At 42.2% G+C, this 27,877-nt stretch overlaps 2 protein-coding genes across 6 annotated transcripts in view; both read left to right on the top strand.

The window, feature by feature from the left end:
* Window positions 1–27,877, top strand: part of LOC107044755 (protein MTO1 homolog, mitochondrial) — a 143,889-nt gene that overhangs the window by 20,501 nt on the left and 95,511 nt on the right. For 3 of the 5 annotated variants that reach the window (XM_015266778.1, XM_029126571.1, XM_015266780.2), the window contains one exon: window positions 15,476–15,696. The exons of 1 other annotated variant lie outside the window; for it this stretch is intronic. In XM_015266778.1, coding sequence (XP_015122264.1) covers window positions 15,525–15,696 — 172 coding nt within the window. In that variant the 5' untranslated portion in view covers window positions 15,476–15,524. Of the gene's footprint in view, window positions 1–15,234; window positions 15,373–15,475; window positions 15,697–27,877 lie in introns of all 5 variants that reach the window. One more of the 5 variants, XM_015266779.1, reaches the window with a different exon arrangement.
* LOC107044756 lies at window positions 10,648–12,106 on the top strand. The gene is made up of 2 exons (XM_015266784.1): window positions 10,648–11,351; window positions 11,454–12,106. The coding sequence occupies exons 1-2, from the start codon at window positions 11,037–11,039 to the stop codon at window positions 11,748–11,750; spliced, it is 612 nt and encodes a 203-aa protein (XP_015122270.1). The 5' UTR covers window positions 10,648–11,036; the 3' UTR covers window positions 11,751–12,106.

Genomic DNA, 27,877 nt, shown 5'->3' with positions numbered 1-27,877 from the left:
GATAATCAAATCACAACTCCACGCGAATTGTACGAATTCGCGAAAGAATCGATGACTTCCATTCAAACTATCTTTTGTACTGAGGAAGAACGTGCATTAGAAGAAGAGGCGTTGAAAATTCGATTTGAGAATGCTTCATCCATCGTTGGAACTCGTCAATTTCATTGCTATATACCGATTAAAGATACTCATAGTCTTAAATGTAAAATTCATTCTTTAGACGACGAATTTGTAATTCGAGATATTGTAAAGAAAAGTTAAGCGCACTAATTCAATAAATCACATATTTACTTCCCAGATAACTCATAGCATCCACTGAACACCGCCAACTCGACCATCTGCCACCGCGACTCGCTGAGCGCAGGGTGGTCACCGCTCTACGCTGCCCGACGCAGCCTCACTAAATAATTATTATCTCAGACTCTATATGAGATTACCTCATAAAAATTGGACAGCGGATTTCATGATAAGCATTCTATAAAATATATTTTTTTCGGAATTTTTTCGAGATGAGTTTTTTTTTTACAACAACTTTTTGTTTTATTTATTAACAAATGGACAGTAAATTGAATTTTTTTGTATTTTTTTTATATGAATATATCACTCTTTTGCAGTAAAAAAGTATTCTTTCATTTTTTCGATATAACAGATGTTTATCGAGTTATGACGTTATAAACAATTCCCTCCCTGGTAATACACCAAATTTTGTTTTTTGAATAACTTGTGAAAAAAAATTTTTTTTTTTTCCTCCCGTTCAGGAATATTTTAGGGGTTCTTCTACAAAGTACTGAATTTAAATCGAAATCTAAAAAAAATCGATTATTTATTATTGAAATAGCATGGAATGCCTCTTCCTTGAGAATTGATTGTGTGGCCGAGAAATACGACTTCTGGCTTGCCCAGGTTAGACTTGGCGACGTTTACGATCAAACCGAATCTTTCGAGTCTACCGAAAAGTAGTCTGAGGTGCTCCTGGTGTTGTTCATCATCTTTTGATGCGACGGGAATGTCGTCAATGTATGGGAACGCGAATGCTAGATCGCGTGTAGCTTCGTCGATTAACCGTTGGAACGTCTGTGCCGCGTTCCTGAGGCCAAAGGTCATGAATGGAAATTCAAATAGACCGAAAGGCGTTATGATTGCCGTTTTCTTAATGTCTTCAGGCGCCACTGGAATCTGGTTGAAGGCTTTAACTAGGTCAACTGTGGAGAAAATTGTTGTACCATGCAGATTCGCGGCAAAATCGTCAAGATATCGTACAGGGTACTTATCTGGTATTGTCCGGTTGTTTAGTGCGCGGTAGTCTCCACATGGTCTCCATTCGCCGTTCTTCTTCTCGGCGAGGTGGAGCGGTGGGGACCACGGGCTCTCGGATGCTCGCGCGCTTCCCAGCTTAATCATTGAGGAGAATTCTGACTGGGCGACCTTCAGCTTGTCCGGTGCACGGCGTCGCGCTCTGCATGTGATTGGAGGTCCTGGTGTGGTCCGAATGTGGTGGAGAGTCGTGTGTTCCGCGACTTTTAATTTCCCGTCTGGCGTGATGATGGATGGAAATTCTTTGAGGAGTCTCATCCACTGTGAATCGTCGGGTATTTGGAGCGATTTCACTGAGGTGGCGGTGCATTTCGCGGTTCTGCCACCTGATGTGAGCTTTGTCGTGTCGTCGATGAGGCGTTGATGCTTTAGATCGACGAGCAACCCGAAATGGTGCAAGAAATCGGCTCCGATGATTGGGCGAGAGACATCTGCCTCGACAAAACGCCAGGCGAGGTCTCGTCTGAGTCCGAGATCGGGTGAGAGGATCACGTGGCCATACGTGTTGATGACTGATCCGTTCGCTGCGAAGAGCTGGTATCCTGATGGTTTCTGCGATGGTTTAGGCCGCCTGCGGGGGAAAACGGAGACATCCGATCCCGTGTCCACGAGGAATTGGATACCAGTGANGCCAGGCGAGGTCTCGTCTGAGTCCGAGATCGGGTGAGAGGATCACGTGGCCATACGTGTTGATGACTGATCCGTTCGCTGCGAAGAGCTGGTATCCTGATGGTTTCTGCGATGGTTTAGGCCGCCTGCGGGGGAAAACGGAGACATCCGATCCCGTATCCACGAGGAATTGGATACCAGTGGTTTTATCAGTGAGGAAGAGGCGGCGAGAGAATCCGAGAGAGTCCACTTCCGCCGCTAGTGACTCCCTTTTGCGTTTCCCTGAAACTTGCAACCGCGTAGGCATTTGCGCGCTTTACTACCGAATTTTTCATGGTAAACGCATATACCTGTTGTTTTGTTCAGCCTTGGTTTGCTGAACGAGCGGCTGCGTGCATTGCTGCGGGATCTGCCTGGTCCGGTGTTGCCATCTCGACGCGAGGAGTGAGCTGCTAGGCTGGCGACCTGCTGGGTGAGCTCCGCGATCTGTCGTTCCAGGTTCGAGATGGACGCGACGTTCGTAGGCTGTAGTACCTCATGTAGTCTGTCTGCTGCTTCGCCGAGATCGTCTGTTGTCGCGGTCTTCTGCGCGATGAGACAGGCTTGCGTTGTCTGGGGCAAGTGAGATAACCAGCGGGCTCTGAGGACGTCGTCGTCGATGTCGGGAACCAAGCTCCTGAGGTGACGAAGATGCTGAGATGGTTTCCGATCTCCGAGTCGCTCTCCGTCCAATAGCTGGAGCAGGTTGGCCTGTTTTGATTTAGTGAAACGCTCAATAAATTTGTTTTTGAGCGTTTGGTACGGGGCAAGGACTGGAGGCGCGATGATAATGTCCTCTACTTGGGCAGCTGCACTCGTTTTGATGAGTGGGACTGCATGGTGGAATTTGTCTAGCTCCTGGACAATTCCCTTGTTTCGGAACAGAGATTCCAGTTGCGCGAACCAGAGTGCGGGTTTTTCTTCGCTGAACTCTGTGGCCTTGATGTCGTACACTTTTGTGACCTGGCCCGCGGTCGATGGTTTATGTTTGCCGTCGTCGTTGAGTGGCATTTTTCACTGGGGAAATATCACAATAGTCACAACACAGGTTGAAGAATAAAGGCGTCATTAGTCTTTATTTACACCAGCATAACACAACGTCTATTAGGGTTCGGCAATGTGCCGGTGGAAAATCGATATTACTCGCGGTCTTTGTCAGGTACACGCGTAATATGTAAGACTGTGTTGACTTCGTCGCACTCACGTAGCGAAACGCTCACGCACCGAATAACTACCGATGGGCGCGTTGCTTTTGGTTGTACGGTTTAACGCGAGAATGAAAACCCTTTTACAGATCACGTCGGGGTCACCAATGTAGTAATCGTGATATGTTAGGAAAGGGTTGCACAATTACTAACAAAGTATTCAAAATACTGAATCGTAATATATTTACAATCGCGTTAATTATAATATACAATGGATAGATGAATACGTATAAGTGAGTCCCGAGTAGAACTCGGAGACGAACTGTGACTGACTGACTCACTGGTCAGTGCGGATTAATAATTTGGGTAGCAGGTAAACGCGTGATATTTGAGAGAGCGAGATATTCGGAGGATTAGAGCGAGATAGGGCTCGTCTATCGGTGATTGCTGCTCAGCGCGTGTCTGCGTGTGTGTAAGTGTAGCAGTCGCTACACACCCCCCCCCACCCCAAAATTTTCAGTAAAAATTTGCTATCTCCCTTAGTATCGGAGATAAAAACTTTGAAAAACTCAACGACTCAATTTTTGGGTTGTTAATTCTCAATGCCCCCCCCCCCCTCGCCTTGCCACCACCCATAAATGTTCTATACACAATGCCCCCCNATTCTCAATCCCCCCCCCCCCTCGCCTTGCCACCACCCATAAATGTTCTATACACAATGCCCCCCTCTCCCCCCCATTTTTTCAGTAAATCAGATATATGACCCCTGATATAAACCCACCCTTTTCATGCCCCGCACCTAGACCCCCTTATGTAAAACCTTCTACCCATTGATAAAACCCCCACTCAATAAAATCCCCTCGACTATAAGACCCCCCCGGATATCACTACCCCCATGAGTAATCCTCCCTTACATGAAGCCTCCTCTTTGTACAATCCCACCTCAAAAATCAAAAAAATGTTCTAGGTTTTAGAAAATATTTTTTCTACAATTAAGTGTATTTTGGTATAAAATTAATCGTCGGTTTAATTAATTTTTAACGATTTTTTTAAATTTAGAAATAAATAATTGTAACATCTAATTACAAAATAAATCGATAATAAAAAAATAAAACATTTTGAATAATCATTCGGTGAGCAGTTGAGTAACTGAAAGTCGAAGTTCAGCATTGATTGAGTAATCGAATTCTTTCAAACACGATTGACGAATAATTCTGTAAATGAATAACTCTATCTTCGAGTGAAAAAATAATTGAATAATCGTTTGATATTAATTCAATGGAAGATAGAATAATCGATGAATTCCTCATTCAAATTGATGAATAATAAAAAATTGAATAATTCTTATTTACAATTTCTCATTATTTAGTGATTGATGAATCTCTCATCGTCATTAATCATTAATGGAAATTTGAATAGTATGCTAATTCATATTGATGATTGATGAAGTAGTGAAAATTTTTGGGTTCCTGATTATTGGTTACCTAATCAATGGTAATTCGTTTCATTGAAATTGACGATTACTTGGTTATCACTGAATTTTCAATTTCAATTACAGATTAATAAAGTAATCAAAAAATGAAGGATCTCAATTAAAAAATTGACGGCGTAATTGTAATTAGAGCTAAAAATATTACAAAAGTAATTATTACTCCCGAACCCTGCTTCAAATGGCATTGCAGTGCCCTTTCCAGTATACTATATTTCAGTGGTGCAGTTTCACTGGGCTTTCACTGGGACACACTAGGAATAAAATGCACTTCTCCCCCGAAGAGAGAGTGCACATGACATGAAAGCAACATTTACCATGTTTTCCTCGTGCGGGACCCGGTGGTGTTTTCAGAAAGTTTTAGGGAGGTCCCTCTGGAACCTCGTTGCTTTTGTTAACCCATCTTCGATGTGCTTCTTTCAGTGGCTTGCGTTGAACTTTTCTTTCTAAACCAGCTGGCGGTTCGCAGCTGAGTGGCGCGTCTAGCGCGCCGTCTAGTTGTCGCTGAGGGTTGCACGCGTCGATGCATGGGGACTAGTGTGTGCGACATTCAATTCAAATGTACGGAAACTACTGTTTTGACTAAATTGTGTATTTAGTCTTGATATGGTTAATTAAACATTTTCATTATTGTGGGGGCTTCTATCTTTACGAGCGAGAATGTACTATGGATAAATATTAATTGATATGCATTATTCTTAACCAGAGAAAACTCGGAAATAGGGAAAAACAGGCAGTTCGCCTCATCTTTACGCGAATGCACTTTTCCCCTGAGTGAATGCACTTTTCGTTACTGTCACTCTTCCGGGAATTATTGCGGGATCACCATAACCGAAACCGTAGAAACAACCGTAAGTAACCCATGGTGATCCATGTAGATGAGTGGGTTAGTTTCATGTACATAGCCTTCCAACTGTACGAGTAATTCCAATAACCCCACGAAACGCGTAAGCCAGGGACCGTGAGCATTTCAGCTCAACCTCGGCGATCAGTAACGTATACCGAACGGGATCAACGAGATCTCACCGGGAGGCTCAGTATCTCGGCCACGAACCACAGTAGATACTCGTCCCACTCAGAATTCGCGTGAATAAAAATTAAATAAATAGAACAGTAAATACGAATGACTGTAAATTTACTCTAAACCGTAACCGTAACCTTAGTTTCCCCTAAATCCGATAATAACTGAATGTTCACTGGAAATTTAAATAAATAACTAAATTATTTTTACTCACAGTCAAATGTTTCTAATTTTATACGCTTTTAACGTGGATCGACACTCTTAATTGTTTCTTCCGTATTTTCATTTGAATTGAACTTTGATGTTTCCGCGGAGCTGATGTCGTAATGTCCATGAAAAACGTAGGCCAAGAGCTAGAGCTAGAAATAAGGGTATTGCATCTCCCTACGGTAGAGGTGCTAATTTTGGGAAGATAAATCGCGACTCTCTTATTATTAAACCTGACTCACTAACTACACACTCTTTACAGAATTATTCGCTCAAAATCCGTTGATTTTCCCTCCGGTGAACTTACGTACAGGTGGCGGAGTTCTCCGAAAATCCGTCACACTCTTATTTTACAGCTTTAATTTTTTTTTGCAGTGCTAGTGTTTGAACTTTCGCTATTTTGTTTTATCTCGACTCGTTTTAAATTCTCAAACTGTGTTTTAACTATTCTCGCAATTTTTTTTCCAAGTCACTTATCATCCTCCTCTGTCCCATCGCAATCTGCCATTTAAGTCAAACTTATCTCTCAACTCATCTTCAACCTCCTCCAGTTCATTGATAGCCCTCAGCAATCGTTCTACCATTTTGGTAATGTAGTCCAATTGTGCTGCATTTCTTTGTCTATCCTTAGCCATTTCTTTTCTCATCTCTCTCAAATGATCAATCATGTAGTCACCTATGTTCTTTTGAACGTTGACTATTGTCTGTAGTAGCTTGGAGATCGTTTCCAGCTTTTCACACATCAGGTTTATTGGTTTTTCAACAATAAATCCAGTTCATACATTATCGGAAATGGTCTCTTTGGATGGATAGGATTCAGGATGTGTAGGCGTGGTTTTAAATTGTATATTAGTTTTTACAGATTCTTTATCAGAGGTTTGGCCTTAACTGACTGATGAACTTCAGCATATGTCACTCTTGCGCCACACCTTGGCCATCTCTCTTCGCACCACCTTTCTCTTCTTTCGCGCCCACTTTGGCCAACTCATCTCCCTTTTCACTACCTTTCTCGTCTTTCTCGTCCACCTTGGCCGACTTATCTCCTGTAATAGTGACTGAACTCAGTTGCTCCTGATAAAGTTTGAGAATGATGGGAGGTTCATCTTTCTCTTATTTATTTGAGCACCACTCGTTCACCGCTCGCCACTGTTTCTCTGACATCATTCCCTTCACTGTAGGAATAGTTAATTATTTCATTTAAGCATCCCACAATTCTATAATTTTATTTATATCAATTTTTCACATTTTTCAACGCTCCGCCATCTTTTTTTTACTATTTTTACTTTAACAAAGTTTAGAATTCCCGGCTGATTTGGGCAAGCATGCCTATCCACCTTTCTGCATCTCATGGCGTCCTCGCTTCTCACGCCGAGCTCTCCATGGCAACGCGATTTTCCTTCAGCTTTCCGGAATCCAGTTGAATTACAGCTCAATTTCTTTACTTACTCATCTCATCGCCCATCTTATCTGTTCGTGTGCACCCCTCAGTTACTACGTTCGTCCTTGCACTTTCTCTGTTTTTCACTAGTTTTTTTTTTCACTCTTCTCTTCACTAATTTACTATTTTCATCAGACTAAGCGCCTAAGCGTGTTCTGGGCCCATAACCTGTTTGAGTATTGGTTATGTAAATTAACTGAAACACTGGTTTATCTAAAAGAAAGTTTATTCAATAATTACGCGTCTTCAAACACCTCTCTGTATAACAGTCAGAACGTTAGTGCTAACGCACGTGAGAACAACGGTGCCAGGTCAACAGCTTGCGCAAGCGCAAGTATAACAGAATAAGTTTAATATGGAATATCATATATATATATAACCATGAGAGAAAGACCGGGAGCAGTTGTCATCTATTCCAACAAAAATCGCAGTGCTCTTAAAATTTTATGAGAGCTTGATCGCATCTACTACTTCAACTACTGAGAAAAAGTGTATGATTAACTTCTAAGAAAAAAATCAGCAAGACAATCGGAAACATGACATTTTTGCACTTCGGATTTGACGTAGAATTGTTTTAGTTTGTTACTTTTTTTTGCCTAAGCGAATATTCATTTTCTAGAACTCTACGCCGTGAGACTGTACACTAACCGCTTAATGAATAAATTATCAATCATAAATTATCATTTCCTAAATGTTGTTAAGATATTTCCCCGGGTTGTTCACCCAGGAAAAGTCCAAACTACTTTTTAACCTTCTTATTCCCTATCGCTCTTTGATTCGGCGCCAGCCAAACCTTTACAGAAGGTTTGACTAAAACCGGCCTCTGAAGCAATCTCGTCTACCCAGAGACCTTTTGTGGCTGGACAATGAATGCATAGCTAACATTAACGTGAAACGGTAGAGTGGGCGAGGTCCACCAGGAGTATTTCCATCACATCCTCACGAGCTTTTTTTGAGTCGTGCATCATACCTTACGACATGGCTATCCGAGTGAGTTGAATTCACGTCTGTTCTGGAGGATATTTCGACTCATCCAGCATCCTTTCTCCTCACGAGTACTTGTACTCGGGAGAGTTTCAGTTATTTGCGAGTCAACCGGAACTCCTCAGAGCATGAGACGTCGAGAGGCCGATCCGACCAAAGTGGAACACTGTTACCCACATGAAGACTACCCATTAGGCAGGCCTACGGGAGAAGAAGAATGATATTTAGGGTTCCGATTCCTGAAAAAGGCGGCTAAAAAAATCACCAGTCCATATGAATTTTTTCGGATTTTTCAAATCAGTTTTCATGTATGCGCAACGAGTTCAAAGTTTGACGAGAAAAGTTGACCTACTGGCAATCAACGTTCATAAACCTCAGGCAGAAGTTAATGGTCCCTATGATGATCCTATGTCAGGTAGTGAAAATGGCTGCGGACGGCCCTCCGAGTCTGCTGTCCAGGTAGAACGCCCAGTGACTTGCATAGGACCGTCTCTGTTGCTCTCATAGCGAAGAGATCGCAGCCGCACTATACAAATCCTTGTGCTAGACAATGATGTTCGTAGTTGGGCATGCCACGCAGAGTGATCCAGAATAAATGTGAATAAGTCAATAACTATGAGGCGCAGAGGCATAAATGAAAAATTATTGTCTTCATTATGGAATCATCCAAATTGTCTGCGTTGCCTATTTCAATAACGTCCCAATAGTTTCCGAGATAGTATGATGAAAAGTGAGCGCCTCGAAAGGCTTTTTACTAATAAACAAAAAGCATACATTGGATGTAGGTCACACTTCATCTATATATAATTCTGAATATTTTTCAGCTTCTAAATTTCCAAATGAATACGAAAGTTCACAACAAAGGGTTTTCCGAGTCCAGGTTAATTTTCGAAAATAATTACTATTTGAATATTTCTGAGTTAATGGAAAATTCCCCATACTATGCCAACATTTTCTGAGGCGAAAATTTTAAATTATAATCCCATTTCACTGAAGGGGATGCACAAATGACTATCCTTCGGGGAACCTTAATGAATGGGACAAAATTTATGATCTTGAAGGCGGTATTCTCTCAATCTTCGTCCCTCGATCGCCTCCCACTACTTTGTCCTTTTGACAATTGAATATTTTCCAACCATTTTCACAACTGTACTAGTGATCAGTCAGAACGACACTCTCTGAGAGACAGCATCGAAGGATTCTTCAGACTTCTGTTTCTATGACCAGCTCAAGGTACAAATCTTCAGTGTTTGTAATCGTGTGTGAATAAAATTGTCAATCCACAGAGCAAACGAAAAAACGTAAAAATGCCAACAACACGACAGGATACGAAAATCACATTGATTGGTCATGGAACTGCAGAAATTCAGGGGAACCGGTTACCTTCAAAGAGACAAGTTGTAGAGTGTTTCTTTTATTATACGAGACACGCTACGCCAAAATTGACTATTCAAGAAGCTGCGAAGTGCGTTATTCGCAAGTGTGCCATATTTTGGGAATATGCAGAAGTGCCAATGATCAAGGAGTGTGATGCGATTAATAAGTTGAAGCAATTAGTGACGGACTACAGAAAGGTGTTCAAAATGGCCCCACGCGTAGAGAGACTTGTCAAATAGTATATGACAAGGAGTCGGAATTCAGTTGCAAGTTGGATGATTTATTCGATATTGCTCATAAGACACAAGTAGCCCTGATCAAAAATGAACAGGCAAGAATTCTATTGGATCTCCACAATCGAGGAAAAAGAGGTTACTTGGACAAAATTCTTGATACAGCCTCCTGGGCTCCTCCATGTGAAGGAGAGATGTTAAAGACACAGGAAAAAGGTACGAGAATTAATCCCTTTTTTTCACGTATTTTCCTTATTTTTAATTCTGTAGACTATCCCCTTCTTGCGATCACTGAAAATTCAAAGATATTTGACGGTTGAATTCGGAATTATTGAAAAAAAGGGATCGAAATTTGCTCCCAGATAATGATCTACATATTTATTTGAGAGAATTGAAAATGAAAAATTTTCGCAGAACTTATTTTAGTAACTTCCGCGATTATCAAACATCACAATTTTTTAATGGACATAATTAGTGTATTTCTCCTCAATGAATGCTTGTATTGACTGATGAGAAAATATTGACAAGTTCTGACTCTTTCCCTATCAATACTCTTTTGCCTTATTCCCATGATTGTCTCTCATCAATTTTCATTAATTTTTCCCATTTTGCAGTCGAGCCGAATAAGATTCTTGCAAATTATAGTAATTACCAGTGGGACGAAGAAGAAGATCTGGATGGACTTCTGAAACAATTGCACAGTCACGAAAGCGATTGCGACTATGAATTCGATTTGCAGCCCAGCAAGGCGAAGAAAGTTTTTCGTCTGTCTCCGAACCTCACCGCCGCTTTGGATCGAGCAAAAGTCAGCGATCATATGGCAGCACGTATCATAGCAGCCGCCCTCATAACAGCCGAGATCTCTCTAGATGACGTTCATCTGAGCCGAGAAACTATCCGTCGAAGTAGGGGGATTCACCGGAAGACTCTGAGTAATGCCATTAAAAATCGGGTTAAGAATGGATGTTCCAGTTTCACCACTGTTCATTGGGATGGCAAACAATTACCATCGATAGAGAACAAATGCGAAAAAATGGATCGACTCCTTGTTCTTATATCGGGCATTGAAGGGGATCAATTACTTGAAGTTGCAAAACTAGAACGAGGAAGTGGTGAAGAGCAGGCAAATGTCATTTTCAAATGCCTGAAAGATTGAGCATATCTCGATGATATATGCGCCATGATATTTGATACCACTGCTAGCAACACGGGCAGTACGAATGGTACATGTGTCCTACTGGAGCAGTTATTGGGGAGGAATCTATTGCATCTTGCTTGTCGACATCATCTATTGGAACTACTGCTGAAATCTGCTTTTGAAGCATCTATGGGGCCAAATACTAGACCGGATATTCTCATTTTCAAAAGATTCCAAGAGCAGTGGAAAAATATTGAGAAAGGAGAATTTTCACCAGGAGTCCAAGATGATGATGTAAAAGCAACAGTCAGGAATGATGCAGAAAACGCCCTGGCATTCGCTTACTCACGATTGAAGGTACGTTATGAAGAAAAATTTACAATGCTCAATCCAACGAAATAATTTTTTCAATCGATCGAAGAATTGAATTGAACTTGAAATTGAATCATCTCTTAACAGATTGACAACATCAGGAAGGACTACAAAGAGTTTCTGGAACTGGCGGTGATGTTCTTGGATGGAAATCTTCCAAATGGTAATCGATTCCGAGCGCTAGGTCCCATTCATCATGCTAGATGGATGGCGAAGACAATTTACTCGTTGAAAATATTCCTATTAAGAGATCAATTTCATATGACATCTCAGGAAATATCAGGTTTGAAGAGAATTTGTATTTTTATCGTCCTCCTGTATCAGAAGAGTTGGTTCACAAGCTCCCAAAAACGATTTAGAACTATTGAAAAAATTAGTAACTGATCATAGTTTTACGTTGTCACGAGTCTACAATGCGGTATTTGAGAAGTTTGGGAACCATCTCTGGTACTTATCAGAAGAATTGATCGCTTTCTCTTTTTTCAATGAAAATTTGAGTGTAGAGTGTAAGAAAAAGATGTGCGAAGCTATAAGATCCAGTGTCCTGCACTCAAAAATGATCGAAAAAAGAGAAAATCAGGAATGAAAGACCTCAAATTTATCGGAGAGGCGAGTTTGAAACAATTCGTGACTCAAAATACCGTTACCTTCTTTGAGATTTTGAACCTCAAACATGATTTCCTGAATGTCGACCCTACGAAATGGGAAAATTGTGAAGATTATATTGAGGCTTCAAAAGTTGTGAGATCACTTCTTGTTATACATATAACATATATGGCATAAACATATAACATAAATTCTGCAATGAAAATGTAAATAATTATGATATTTTTGTTAGAAATAAAAACATACGTTGAAAAGTGTCAAGCGTAATGAGAGGTAAATCCCTCCCTAGAAATGGTCAACTTAGCAGGCCGAAATTGTTTGCTAGGGTTCAGTTTCTGTATTTATGACCGCTGTAAAAGCACCGGATAAGTCTAGCACCTGCGCCTGCACGAAAATTGATGAATTTTCTTTTGTATTTTTCTCGGCATTGAATTCGCTTAAAAATTTTCGTTCTTCTTTGCATGATAGTACGATAATTCAACAATTATATAATCGAATCGAGAAGAAAAATGCACAGTCCGTAAGCGTCGTACGCATCTATGAAAACTCAAATCCTGCGGAAAATTGAATTTTTATCTCGCCAAAAAAATATGATTTGATGAAAAAAAACATTCTGTATATTCTTTGTCTGTCTGCTAGTAAGTTTACGGACGTTGATGTTAAGAAGTTGAGTTAGTGAGTTACAAAAAATCATTATTACATTTGGACACTGCGAGACGTGTAAAATTGCATAAGAAATAAAACTTCGTGGAGCACAGCTTAAAAATGTTTTTAAAAATCTGTAAAAATTCACATGGGCTGCTGATTCTTTTTATCTATCGTTAGAGGAATCGAAACCATAAAATTCATTCCCTTTCTTTCGTAGGCCTGCCTACTACCCATACTCTCGACCACCAGTTATCGCTTCGGTCATCGCGAGTCATCACCATTCCCGATTACTAAAAATGTCGGCGTATGGTCGGGCCGACAGGAGGACTACTCTACTTCAGGCCCACGGTCCCATCCGCTTCCAAATCGTTCTAGCCGGGTTCGAATAACGCCGGTCACTACGAGGTCGTCACCTCGAGTACCGAAATAATTCTTTTATCACTTGTGGGGGATGCAGATGCATCCCCCTACGTCCGCTACCGGCAGTTATGCACCGTCCAACGCTGGACTACGCGCCTGTCCGTGACCGTATTCAGACCAACACCACAAATTGCTCTGAAGAATTTTCTTTGACCTCTCCGCTCGAGCGTCTGCGTTCAACTCTCGGAATCTGACTAGGGCCTTACCTCCTAATTTTAGTATCTCAGCGACGATAGATCATTCCATTATCCTATCCCCACCAATCAACCCCACGGGATCCCGGAGGACCAGTCCTTTCACCTGACTACGTTGGGCTCTAGTCTACCCCGGCACTGCTTTTAGAGTCGCCCAGTTGGAACCCCGTACGTCAGGCCACTTTCCCCTAAACACAGCTGGGCGAGTTCTAAAATTGCGAAAGTCTAGAATGTCCTCCAGACTTCCAGGATTCGCGGTTTCATCCAAAACCGCTATTCCTTCAGTCTTTCATTGGTCTGTGGATCTTTCCATCTGGGCTCGGCTTCTTCAGCCTCCTCGAGATGTCTCCTCGAGAAAATCTCGGTACAATGTTCAGATTGTATTTCATTACATTCTTTACTGTTTGCCTATATCTGTCTCAATTAACGAATTTTATGAATTCGATAATTGAACAAAAATTGAATTTCATCCGAATACCCCATTATAGGCAAACACATTTGTTGGTACTTATCTATTTTCAACCCGAGTCGTAAAATAAGGCCTAGTGAGCTCCTGCTCACCCTAGGAGGTTAATGTCACGTGACTATATTTGTTCTCCGGAACCTGATCACTATAAATGAATTTAACCATTTTGAGCCACGATATTTATTTGTATAGGTGCTCATGTGGGTGTACGGGACTCCCCATTCGGCACTTTCCTCTAAAAAGCAAATTAAATTTTCATATATGGGTATTCATATAAATTCAACATATGGTAAAGCATATCAAGCTTCACCAGCACTTGGCATTACCCAGGGTTCGCGATGAGGACGCAGTTGGTATGAATCCCACAACAGAGCAAAATAATCCACTACCCGAGTCGAATATCTGGACCCAATCCCCCCCTATTACCTCCTCGAGTTGAATATCTGGACCTTATTCTCCCCTATTACCTCCTGGAGTCGTATATCTGGACCTTATTCCCCCCTATTACCTCCTTGAGATATTTTTTTCTCCTTTCTTCATCCTATACATCCTGAATAACTCCTTATATGATCCTGCCTCATCCTAAAGGCGTAAAAACCCTTCTCAACTGATACTTTTTTCCCCTTTCTCTTCCTGTCGAATGAAAAGGAATCATAAATCCCCTGAATTAACCCTAATAGCCAGGATGATTGAGTAGCTCACCATTTTGTTCATTTCTGTTTGCGGTGAAAATTACTGAAATTCCCACCCTTATTTTTGACTGTCGTTTCTGATCGTTATTTTTTACCCTTATATATGACCCTTGAGTATGACCTCAATTTTCACCCGTACTTCTCATGTTAATAATTAAAAATAATAAAAAATTCCTCGAAAGGGTTTGTAGGTTCTTTCCAGGAGGGATGGAGTGGAAAACATTTTAGGGAGTGCAGGCGATAAATTGGTTTAACACACCTCCTGTTTTCCTCCTGAACCCTCGGAATTTGGAAATAACTCGCACGTTCAAGCGGAAACCAGGAGGTCTCTCTGCATGTAAATACACCCTAACTTCATCCTGGTCCTCCTACTCATGATAGGTGTTCAAGGGGGAATTCAGGTCCTAATATTCGACTCGGATAGGAGGGAGCTGAATTTGCAGGAATAAAACTGTCCTTCTAAGAATGAAGGTCCTCATTACCTCCTGTACCTTCTCATATTGGAAATAACACAACTGTTCAGGGGGTAATCAGGGTCTATTTATATAAATCAGGGTCTGTTTACATAAATAGACCCTGATTATCCCCTGAACAGTTGTGTTATTTCAAATATCAGGAGGTGCAGAAGGTAATGGGGACCTTCATTCTTAGAAGGAGCCTTCTATTCCTGGAAATTTAGCTCATTCCTAGTAGACTATTTTGATCTTTTGTGGGATTCATACCAGCTGCGTCACCGTCGCGAACCCTGGGTAACGCCAAGTGCTGATAAGGCTTAATATGCTTCACCACATGTTGAATTTATATGAATACCTATATATGAAAATTCAATTTGTTTTTTGAAGGAAAACGCCGGATGGGGAGTCCCATACACCTACATAAGCACCTACGCAAATAAATATGGTGGCTCAAAGAGGTTAAATTCATGTATGGTAACCAGGTTCTGGAGAGCAAATATAGTCACGTGACATTAATATCCTAGGGTAAGCAGGATGTAACTAGGTCTTATTTTACGACTCAGAAACAAATTTCATCTCTGTTGTAGTGAATGTTACATTTTTATGATATGGTTATCTGTTAATTTAGAGAGAAGCTTTGGTTTCCGAATTTAACGGTCGAGAGCAGCTGTTACTAAATGATAATGATGCTACGTAAAGTCATTCGGAGCAGAACAATTGGATCCAGGGCATTTCGAACGTTTGATGTAATTGTTGTTGGTGGTGGGCATGCTGGGACGGAAGCATGTGCTGCTGCAGCTAGAATGGGTGCTGAAACACTTCTTGTTACTCATAAAAAATCTACTATAGGTAAGACTCATCACAATCAATCAAGTTTATTAGTTCATATTCATGTTCAGCCAGAAAACAATTCTGGCATGTGTTTTTCAAAATCTCGGCAACAACGTCACATCCGTCAATTTATACATGCATACTCTGTTGGGTTTTTAATCAATCGTTGAAAACATCCAATTTATTTTTCAACTTCCCGACCTGCGGCCAGGAAGTTATTGTAATGACCCCGAAAAATAAAAGTGAAAATTTAATGACATCTCCACATTTCATGACTCTTTGAATCTTTCTACTATGTGTGTGTGCTTGCATGCGTATGCGCGGGGGTGCGTGCGTACGTGTTTTTTTTCCGTCTGTTGGAGAACGCATTTACGCACGACCACCTGAGGGAGGGAATAGGAGCTTCCTCCCGTCAGGTGAGTGTGGGGCTCGGACAGTGACTGTCAATACCCACTAAACTCCCATCTGACAAATTCACTAACCTTTGAATCCCTCGCGGCACTACCGTTAAGTATTACTTCGCGAGGGAGGTCACAGCTATTGGCACTTCCTCTTTCCGGCCTAATGTACGTCCTCCTGGCCTACTAAGTTCTTGGGTGTAGGTAGAAGGTTCCAGTAGGTTCTCCGTCTAAGTTGCGGCTCTGCGCTCACGTTCCTCTTTTCTGAGCTCTTTCATGACTTCAGCTGCAAAATGGCTCGTCGCGTCCCAGGCTGCCTGCGATGATAGTAAAGCATCTATCAGATTTTCAGGCAATACTTCCCTTCGAAGTGTAGACACCCAGATACGCCTTGTCTCGCTGAAACGAGGGCATACGAAGAACACGTGCTCCGCATCTTCATCCATGTCCGTGCAGGTCGGGCATTTCGAGGAATCTTCATATTTAAATTTATGAAGATACGCTCTAAAGCACCCGTGCCCCGTAAGCATCTGCGTTAAGTAGTAGTTCAACTCTCCGTGTTTTCGATTTAGCCAGACATTCACCTTGGGGATCAGACGATAGGTCCATCTCCCTTTGGTGGAGTNCCTTGTCTCGCTGAAACGAGGGCATACGAAGAACACGTGCTCCGCATCTTCATCCACGTCCGTGCAGGTCGGGCATTTCGAGGAATCTTCATATTTAAATTTATGAAGATACGCTCTAAAGCACCCGTGCCCCGTAAGCATCTGCGTTAAGTAGTAGTTCAACTCTCCGTGTNGCGTCCCAGGCTGCCTGCGATGATAGTAAAGCATCCATCAGATTTTCAGGCAATACGTCCCTTCCAAGTGTAGACACCCAGGTACGCCTTGTCTCGCTGAAACGAGGGCATACGAAGAACACGTGCTCCGCATCTCCATCCACGTCCGTGCAGGTTAAGCATTTCGAGGAATCTTCATATTTAAATTTATGAAGATACGCTCTAAAGCACCCGTGCCCCGTAAGCATCTGCGTTAGGTAGTAGTTCACCTCTCCGTGGTTTCGATTTAGCCAGACATTCACCTTGGGGATCAGACGATAGGTCCATCTCCCTTTGGTGGAGTTGTCCCACTTCAGCTGCCATTTCCGCAGGCTGTTCCGCTTCTCTTCCAGCGTCAGCTCATCGGGACTCAGCGCTTCGGATCCCCTACGTTTGTACAAGACCTTCCGCTCCTCAGCCAGTATTTCTGNCTTCATATTTAAATTTATGAAGATACGCTCTAAAGCACCCGTGCCCCGTAAGCATCTGCGTTAGGTAGTAGTTCACCTCTCCGGGGTTTCGATTTAGCCAGACATTCACCTTGGGGATCAGACGATAGGTCCATCTCCCTTTGATCGAGTTGTCCCACTTCAGCTGCCATTTCCGCAGGCTGTTTCGCCTCTCTTCCAGCGTCAGCTCCTCAGGACTCAGCGCTTCGGATCTCCTACGTTTGTACAAGACCTGCCGCTCCTCAGCCAATATTTCTATCGACAGCATTCCTGTAATGACACACACCGCGTCCTCAGAAACTGTCCGAAATGCACTTGCAACTCTAAGGGCACTCAGTCGGTAGACTGGTGCGATCTTACCTCGCGCTTCCTGCAACTGGAATACCTCTCTCTAANGACAGCATTCCTGTAATGACACACACCGCGTCCTCAGAAACTGTCCGAAATGCACTTGCAACTCTAAGGGCACTCAGTCGGTAGACTGGTGCGATCTTACGTCGCGCTTCCTGCAACTGGAATGCCTCTCCCCAAATGGGAATACCATATGTGAGCACCGAAGTAATCACTGAAGACAACAGTGCCCATCTTCTTTGCTTGGCTCCCCCGATGTTAGGCATGAGGCGTGATAAGGTGGATCTAACGCCAGATGCCTTGGCCCCCACATGCTCTGCTTGCTGCTTGAACTTCAGTCGTGCATCGATCATCACCCCACGTCCAATTTGGCAAGAGCCTCCATGATGTAGTCCCAACGGGCTGAGTTGAAGGCATTCTTGATGTCCAGTGTTACTACTAGGCAGTACTCCTTAGTGCCATTGAGCCATCTTTCCCCTGAAATCGCTCTCCTGGCGGTATCAACAACAAGGTTGATGGCATCCAATGTGGATCGACCTTTCCGGAAACCATATTGATTTTCGGCTAGCAATGGCTCAACAGCTGCTTCTATTCTCTGATGGATTATACGCTCGAGGATCTTACCGGCTGTGTCGAGCATGCAGAGAGGACGGTATGATGAAGGTTCGTCCGGCGGCTTGTTCCCTTTTGGGAGCAAAACCAGCCTCTGCTGCTTCCACATGGCAGGAAATATGCCTTCTTTGAAGCACTCGTTATAGACGTCTAGAAACTGCTCTGGCATCGCTTGGATTGCCGATTTCAGTGCAATGTTGGGGATACCGTCCGGGCCAGGGGCCTTGGTGTTACCCACTCGCATGTAGGCCTCCATCAACTCTTCCCTGGTGATTTACTCTACGATCTCATCCTCCTGTTGTCGGGCGGGACGGTGAAAATCTGGTTATTGAGGGAACAGCGTTTCAACGATCTTTCTCAGGAAAACAGGACACTATGGTGTTGGCATAGGTTGACTTTTCAGTCGTGTCATCACCACCTTGTAAGGTCTTCCCCAGGGATCGCCTTCTACTTCAGCAAGAAGTTCACTCCAGCAATGCTTCTTGCTGTGCTTTATCGCCTTGCTCAGTTTCCAACGTGCCTTTTTGTACCTCATTTCGAGTTCCTCGAAGTTTGGTTTCTTCCGGCCTCGTTGGGACAACTTCCTAGCTGCGTTGCATTCCTTCCGGAGGACCGCGATGGTGTCATTACACCAATACACCGGGGGTGTCGATTTGTGGTCCGCTTCCTCGTCATAGTGGCATTGCAGGCTTTAGTCACCTTCGCTATAATGTCCCGTGCCTTCGCTGTTGCATTCGTGCCAGTAATCGGACGGTCATCTAATGCCGCCGAGTAAGAGCCAAAATCAAAGGTGCTCACTCTCCAACCAACACTGTTGGTCTTCTTTGCGGTTGATCTGGCTTTCTGGTCAGAGCAGATCTCCCAGAGTATTGCCCGGTGGTCACTCGCCGTGTAGATATCAGTTACTCTCCATGAGTAATTTTTCTTGGCGAGAGCACCACTCACGAAGGTAAGATCCACAATTGAGCTCGCCTTTTCCCGAATGAAGGTTGGTTCTTCTCCACTGTTCAGTAATATTACGTCCAAAGATGACATGGCTTCCAGTAAAGCCTGTCCTCTAGCGTTTGTTACCTTACTGCCCCAGTCAACTGCCCAGGCATTGAAGTCTCCAGCTATCACTACGGGAAAGTGTTGCTCAGCATCCACAGTCAGCCTATCTAGGAAGTCTGTAAACTCATCAATGCGAAGACTAGGTGGAGCATAGCAGCTGTAGTAATGGATTCCATCAAAGTTCACCATAGCAAAACCACTCTGCGTGTTACTGCTGATGTTTCGGAAAGGCCGGTTCCCGCAAGCCCAGATCGCAGCCTTTCTGCTGGCGTCTGTGACCCAGGATTGAGTGCCAAGATCTCGATATGGCTCAGAAATCATGACAAGGTCAGCCTTCAGCTCACGCACCGTCTGCATAAGCAGATCGTGTGCGTCCTCACAGTGATTGAGGTTGAGCTGTAACACCTTGCAGCTGATCCATTGTTTATCGCCTTTGGTTAGTAAGCTTCTGGAGTGCCTCTCTGTAAGCCGGGCATCTGCTGCTGCCAGCGACATGGGCACAATTCTCCGTTTTCCCATCTTCAGCGCATAGGGCGCACCGATCCTGCACATCTTGCGCAGTGCTTCGACCGATCCACTGCGCTCCTACACTTGCTGGCGAGATGTCCGTAGTGCCAGCACTTGAAACACTTGACCGGCCTCTGTACTCTACGTATGCGGCAGTTTACCCAGCCGATCTTAATCTTCCCGTGGTCGTCCTCTCCCAGGATCTTCTTCACCGCAGCTGACGTGAGGGTCAAACAAGCAGTTTGAGTTCCACCGTATACTTTGCGCATAGATTGGATGGTCTCAGGACCCATTTTGTGTTCCTCACCTACAGCTCTCTGTAAGGCCTCAAGGACGTCCTCTTTGGATGTATCTTCATCAATGTCCTTGATTTCGATATCTTCCCGGGGCTCTTTGCTTAGCACGTCGGCCTCTTGGCCGAGCAGCAATGGCTGATCGTAGCTGGGAAGCTCCATCGGTCTCCTTCTTGTTGAGGATTATCAGCATGTCCCCTGCGGCCGTGCGTCTGATCTTGACGCAATCGCTAGCTTCACCACAAGCGCTATCCTTCTTCACTCGCTGTAGGATTTCGGAGTACATCTCCTTCTCCTTAGGGCGAATGATCAGTGCTTTCGGCCTGACCGCTGATTTCCTCTGGGTTCGCTTCCGGCTTGGGTTTTGCCGAAGCGACTCAGGAGCTTCCTCAGGTTTCTTCCTTCGACGCTTCCACTTCTGCCAGCCCTCACTGTCGTGAACCTCATATTTATCTGGCCCGATTTGCTGGTGTTTGCCTGCATCCCTCTGCGGTTCCGACACCCGCTTCGGTTGGATTGGTGTGGTCTCCTGTCGAGACCTCTTCAGAGCGTCAGGATCCTTTCCCGAGGACTCGCGATTTCTCTTCTTCTTGATCTGGTGCTCATTCTGCACCCCACTTCGTGATCCAACGTCCTTCGATGTTGGCTCATGAGGTTTCGTCTTCTGCGTAGCCCCTTGCCCTGATGCACCTTGACTGATTGATCGGGGACGTTTTGCAGTAGTTTGAATGCTGCTGGCGAGCTGGCGTATTCCTTCATTGATGGTCCGCTTGGTTTTGTCCGTTATCTGGGACAGAAGATCTTCAATGAGCTTCTCGTGACGGTCCCAAGCCTGCTCCTGTCTCGATCCTCCGTTCGAGTTGGTGATTTCAGTCATCTTTTGAGTCTGTGACTCCACCCCACTTGTAGTATCTGAGGCCAAGTGGTCCGCCTTTGACAAGTGTGATGGTTGGCTCTTCCCAGAATCCAAGGAGCCGGCATTGGCCACCGGAGCTTGCACCCGATCGGAACGAATGGTAGGCTTTACCTCTTGAAGAGGGGTTACCACCTAGGATATTTTCGTGTTCTCATCACTACTCAACATTTTTTCTTTGGCTGTTAAACAGAGCCACTGTACAACTTTGTAAGGCTGTTATAGGGACCCCACCCTGCACACCGCTTTTAGAGTTGAGTTTCTCGGAAGGTGTTGGTTCCCGCCGACGTATTTTATTCAGTCGATACCCTATATTCTGAACGGCAGTTCACAATATCGAGCATTCCCCCATCCACCACCTGGGGACGCGCCACGTTGCAGGACCTTCCAACCTGCGAAAACTCGGAGGGTAAAGGCGTTCCTCGCCGAAAGGATCCGTGGGTGCGTACGTGTGTGTGTGTGTGAGCGTGTGTGTGTGTGTGGTTCTTTAAACGTTGATGTTGGGTAGCAATTGTTCCGAGCTGAGCTGATAGGTGGTCTCCAGTAAAGTTCTGCGAGAATTGTGTTGTTCTTCCCTGGCAGAGTGTCGGGGTTGTTGTAGAACAAATTGAATTGACTTAGGTAGGGCGTGGATGATCTCTGATATATAGACTCGACATTGTTGTTGAAATTCTTCTCGGAGATTTACAATTTAATTGAAAATCTGTGACCTCAAATGTTCGTTGGAATTGTGGCCGCGGAGTACTGAATAAGGGCGAAATCCCGAAGCAAGTGAGCTGACACGGAAATTGGATAGTTCAAGAGAGGTTTTTCTACTGTTCCCGCGCCTCCGGAACATCTGCCAACGCTGGTGGAGTCCTCTTTTGTAGACACAGAAATCTAAATAGTTTAGGGAAATCAATGGGCACTGGGTTTGATTATTTTTAAAATCATTTCTCATACCAAAATGTTAATTCTTCTCAATAAATGAAAACACACAACGAAGAGATGTTTTTAAGAACAGGCGTCGCGGACAAATGAACTTGGAATCGAAAGACAAAGTATCCAGGGTCTATCATGGAACATACTTCAGCTTGTACATTCACGAGAAAGAGGGAAACCGCAACAATATCATCTAAGTACCCGAAACTATGTGGTTCCATATCCAGAGTTACAATCGTATCTATCAAACATTGGAAAGCTGCCGTAGCATTCGTTAGCCGTAATGACATGCCCACATACTCATAAAAACCAAGAGTAGGAACTACATATGACGTAAACTGTCGCCATTTCTCTACCATCGGTACTTGAGGGTATCCCTTTTTTAAATCAAGCATTGTTATAAATTTTGCGCACCGTAACTTATCCAGTATACGAGTCAAATTTGGAATCATATAACAATCCTTATCCGTGATTTTATTCAACTTCCGGTAAAACACATCGACACTTGTCTTTCTGTTTAACCATCACCACTGGATTTGTTCAAGGACTAGATAATTTTTCAATAATCCCCGCCTCTAACAATTCTCGAGTCTCGAGTCTGTAGTGCTTTCAAAATCGATGGAAATACCCGATAAAATCGCTGGTAAATTGGCGAGTGCTGGTTAGGGCTTACAATCTCGTGTTTAATCAAAGGAGTAATATCTGATCTATCAACACATCGATATCGATATTTTCCAACGAGAACCTCACTGCGCGCACACTCTTCAGCAGAAGTCTCTTGTAAGTCAGCAATTTGCATAGGCGAATTTGAATGCGACGATCCATACCAGTAATGTTCATCATTCGGTACTACCGGCCTCTTCGGTACTACCGTCCAACACTATTCCAAAAATTCTGAAGGTCTTGACACCCAAAATCAGTGGATCCTTCAACCAAGGAGTGATAAGAAACTTCATGTCGTGTATCAACCCTTTCCGGTTTACTGTTAAAACAACGGTGACGTCAGCTGTTTCCGTCGTACCATTCGCACACACAACGGTCAAATACGCTATAGTATATTGCAGGGCGAGTGCCATGGGGTTTTTTACTCGCGTGGAGTTGGCGTCCGAGCCGAAGGCGAGAACTGACCTATTACGCGAGTAAAAAAAACCCCATGGCACTAGGCGTGAATTATATTTTTCCGTAGTGATTTTCAGTTTTACGAGTTTGGGGAAGGGTCCATACGAATCCCCGGACGAGGAAAAGTGAAGATCAATACGGAAAAATAACTAAACCCAAATTTTTAATCTAATCCCTTGGAATGTTACGAATATAAGATCTTGAAAGAACCGGATCTAATAACACGTTTAACGCTCTTAAACTGTCTCAATGAAGACCATGCCGCCCATTTTCGAATTTTTCCTTTTTCCATTAAATGAAAGTTATTAAAAATCTCAAAAATTTCACAATGACTACTCTTAACTATTATTAGGTGTATAACTTATATTAGGTGTATAAATTAATTCTCGGCCTTTTTTCGACAATTCTGACATTTATTTATAAAAAAAATTAATACAGATCTAATATAGAAAATAATCACCGTTAGTTTACACGCATTTCTCCTATCTATCGGGCAATTGTCGGATTCCGGCTCGGAAGAAAGATGGTGGTTTTGACTGGATGAAGTCATCAATGCTCTGCCGGACTTCTTCAGGAGATCGAAAGTGGGTATCCACCAGATGATTTTGTAGCGCCCGAAAAAGGATATAGTCAGAAGGCGCAAGGTCTGGAGAATACGCCGCATATGGGAGCATTTCCGAGCCCAACCTGGAGATAACTTCCAGGGTTTCTTTTGCCGTGTGTGGCCGCTCGTTGTCCTGCAGCAAAATCACTTGCCTCGTACCACTACCAGTAAAAGGTCTCTTTTCCTCAATAGCATCACTCAATTTCACCAGTTGGTCCTGATAACGCTTAGCAGTGACGGTTTTTCCCTGGTCGAGTATCTCATAATAGATTACACCTTTGGAATCCCACCAAATACGCAACAACAATTTTTTCCCATGAATGTTCGCTTTTGCAGTACTAGTTGACGGCTCCCCCGGATAAACCCACGACTTTCGCCTCTTAGGATTGTCGTAAAATATCCACTTTTCATCCCCAGTCACAATTTTATGTAAAGTCTTTTTGTTTGAATCTGGTCAGTAGGCACATTGCAATTTCACAGCGTCGACTTTTGTTTTCTGAGGTTAGATGATGGGGCACCCAATGACCTTCCTTCTGTATCCTCCCAATTCTTTTTAAACGTACCGAAATAGCTGGTTGAGTCACTCCAAGAGTATCAGTAAGCTCCTGTTGTGTTTGACAGGGATTTTCATTGAGTAAGTTGTCCAACTCCTCGTCCTCAACTTTGTTTGGTTGCCCAGGACGTTTCTCATCCTGGAGATCAAAATTTCCATCCCGAAATTTTTTAAACCACTTTTTACATGCGTTATAAGATACAGCACTCCCTCCCAAGGCCGAATGAATCATTTATTGTGCTTCTGCGGCAGTTTTTCCAAGTTGGAAGGTAAAAAAAAGGCAGTGCCTCAAGTGCTGCTTGTCGAACGACATTTTTATTCACTATGTTTTTTGAGGTTGCGTTAATCACACCACAATCGGACTTGAGTGGTTTGATAGTTCACAGATGGCGCTTCAAAACGCCGTTTATTGGGGGCAATTCTTTCAATTCAAATAGGTGTTCTGATCAATTTAATCTAGGGGCCAAGAATTAATTTATACACCTAATATATTTATTTCAGATTATTTCAATGTTTGTGTTCGGGCTTGGCTTAGTAACCGAATACTTTACCACAATACCTCGCGACGATTCGTAATAATTCGGACATCCTCCATCGGATAATTAATACCGTTGTCGCGAGAGCACACTCTCGTTCCAGCTCTCATGGTATAAACCAAGTTACATTGCTGCGAATAAATCTTATTCGATATACTACACGAATTCCGACCGTCGCTAATGACCTAGCTGTCGATGCGACGTTAAGCCCCAACAAACAAACAACGAATTCCGAGTGTCATACGTTACAAAACCCATCTATCCCTCACTGAACTCCCACAAAAATTTTGTTTTTCTCTGCACTTCACCTCTGAGTTGGTGAGAGCACCAAAAATGAAAATCTGTTTTTGTTAGGAAATGTTCTGAACTTTACGATGAAAAATTAAAGAAATAAAAAAAGCTTGGGGAACGACCCCAAATGGCCGTTTGAAACGTTTTCTTTTAATTTTCCATGTCAAAATATATAGATATATAAAAAATTATATTTTTTTCGAAAAGGTAAGATAATTTCCGACAAATTCTATGGGTTATAATTTTTTTTATCGTTCTCTGTTGCTTGTAATTAGAATTGAAAAAAAAGCTTTTAGAAGAAAACAAAATTCAAACTTCAATATCTTCGCTAATAATTGTGTTAGAAAACTCCGGTTGCGCTCATTTTTCTTCTTTTCGAATATAATTTTAGATAAAATTTAGGAAAAAAGTTTAAAAATTTTGAGGCCATTTCTCATATTCAGAATTAGCGGATTCGCTTAAATAAAGTAGTTTTTAGTGCCGTAAATAATCTGAAATGATTAAGTAAGAATTTTGAGTAAAACTAATTAAACTTGTGACCTGTCTTCGATCTCTCAAAGGGCCGTTCGTTACAACAGAGAACAAGGAATGAGCTGTAAAAAATGTACAACTACTTAAAAACTGAGCGATGCAGAAAAAAATTGTACTATCGATTGATCGATCCCTCAATGTTTACTATGAACTGAAAATTTTAAATTTAATGTCTACCACATACATTTATAAATTCAATTACCCCATACAGTGTTCATAACTGTTGGCCAAGTTGACTGATGCTATAAGAGCTGATTGGTACATCAACAGATGCAGGCGTTGTTCGGAGCATATGCTGGTGGTTAATTTATTGCTCACTCACCTTCGTATGATAAAAGATTGTGTAAAATGTAATAATTCTTAAGAAAAACAAGCAGAGGTTGAAGCCTATCTGACAGAAGCCATTTCATTGTTACTTTGTGTGTTATTACTTTTCTTCTTTTTTAATTTCTACCAATTTCATTGGTAGTATGCTTCCGAATGGATCCGTATCAGTTCCATTAAAAAAATATGAAGTTTGGTGATCATGTCTGTATGTGAACATTTACAGCGCCACCTTTCTGATGGTTAATTTTTAGAAAATTGAGTAATTGATTGGCTAAAATAATTTTTTTTTTAAATTTAAATTTGGTCAGATTATGTGTTTCCATGAAGTTATTTGGTCAGATTATAGGTCTCCATTTTTTGCCACTCTCGGCGCATGTAGCGTATTCTAATTGGTCTTAAAATATTCGTATTTAGTTCCTGAAGGCTCATGCCAAAGGAGAAAGCGAGTAAAATTGTCAAACTTGAGAATTTTTTCTATTGAAGGCAAACTTGATTGTCAGCGCTAAAGCGCTAAGTGTTCATGAACGCGCACAGCCGCGCGCGTTATGGATCTAGTAATTATAATTTGGAAAATAACTTTTGTCATATATTTTGTGTGAATAAATAACAAACTTCAGGGTAAAAGTGAAGTTTCGTTGAAAAAAAATTCAAGTTTGATAATAAAAGAACGGTTTGACAACTAGAAGCAGGACGAGAACGCAAGAAAAGATAACTGAGAGACTGAAATAAGGTAAGAATATTGTAAAAATTATATGTCTTGTAAATTTCAATCATAAATTATGTTCTATTATAATCATAATGTATCTATATAGGTGGCAGACATGGATGTACCAATAAGGAATAAAATAAATTCATCTGGATTTTCGAAACTCTTGTTGGCAGAAAGATGAATTTACCGTGAATACCAAATGCATTATTTCGAGTCAAACCTTCCCTTTTTCTGTTATTTTCCATCTGGTTTTTTTAAAAAGAGTTGGGTTGAAGGCCTCAAATAATTGAAGTGTCATTTCAGTTAACGATTAACCGAAATTACAATACAATTGCCTTCAACAGGCGAGTTGTTGCTGGGGCGATAACTTTTCAAAAGAGGGAATAGTACTACGTATTTGTTCTTTTTCTCTCTCTTAACCAACTTCATGTTCGATCGTCTTTTTATCTTTATTCTCTACTCTTTATTTGTATTCCACGGATGCGTCCTGACACTTTTTATATACATTCATTTATTTAACTCGCCCCAATTTTTATAATAAACATTCTATAAATAGATAAATGGATTATTTCGTTATGCCAATATGTTAGTAACATGAAATTACAAGAAATTGTGATAAAAAATCCGATAACTAAAGAAAAACACGGTAATTGACGTAATAGACGATTTTTTACAAAATGTTCCATCTCACGAACTACTGAACAAATTAATCTCAAATTCTTTCGAGTTATGTAGCTAAATAGTATCGATCACTCCTCAAAATTTGAGATCGTTAAATAAAGTTCTAACCACATTATAGCCACACGAGTAAGCTGATCACCTAAAAATAGAAAAATAGCAATATCTCGAAAACTTTCAATGCAACGGTATTTATATTTCAATTTGGTCAGATAGCCACCATTATAACGAATATTTTGAAAGAAAAAAATTGAATTCGGCTGACAATGAGTGGTTTTTGAGATATTAAAGAAAAGNACTTCCCAGGGCATCTCTCAGGATCTTTCTAGGGGGAGTGGGGGTCAGTTTTGGGTATGTTAAGCGGAGATATCGAGANGTAAGCTGATCACCTAAAAATAGAAAAATAGCAATATCTCGAAAACTTTCAATGCAACGGTATTTATATTTCAATTTGGTCAGATAGCCACCATTATAACGAATATTTTGAAAGAAAAAAATTGAATTCGGCTGACAATGAGTGGTTTTTGAGATATTAAAGAA

Source organism: Diachasma alloeum, unplaced genomic scaffold, assembly GCF_001412515.2.
Source record: "Diachasma alloeum isolate Michigan unplaced genomic scaffold, Dall2.0 Dall_scaffold_00796, whole genome shotgun sequence".
NCBI classification, from domain to species: domain Eukaryota; kingdom Metazoa; phylum Arthropoda; class Insecta; order Hymenoptera; family Braconidae; genus Diachasma; species Diachasma alloeum.
Note: the sequence above shows the minus strand (reverse complement) of the source record. Positions and strands in the feature narration are given on the sequence as shown.

Coding starts and splice junctions, on each gene's coding strand:
- LOC107044756 (XM_015266784.1), top strand. CDS start 11,037: ATGATATTTGATACCACTGCTAGCAACACGGGCAGTACGAATGGTACA. Junction 11,352..11,453: donor TCGCTTACTCACGATTGAAG/GTACGTTATGAA, acceptor ATCTCTTAACAG/ATTGACAACATCAGGAAGGA.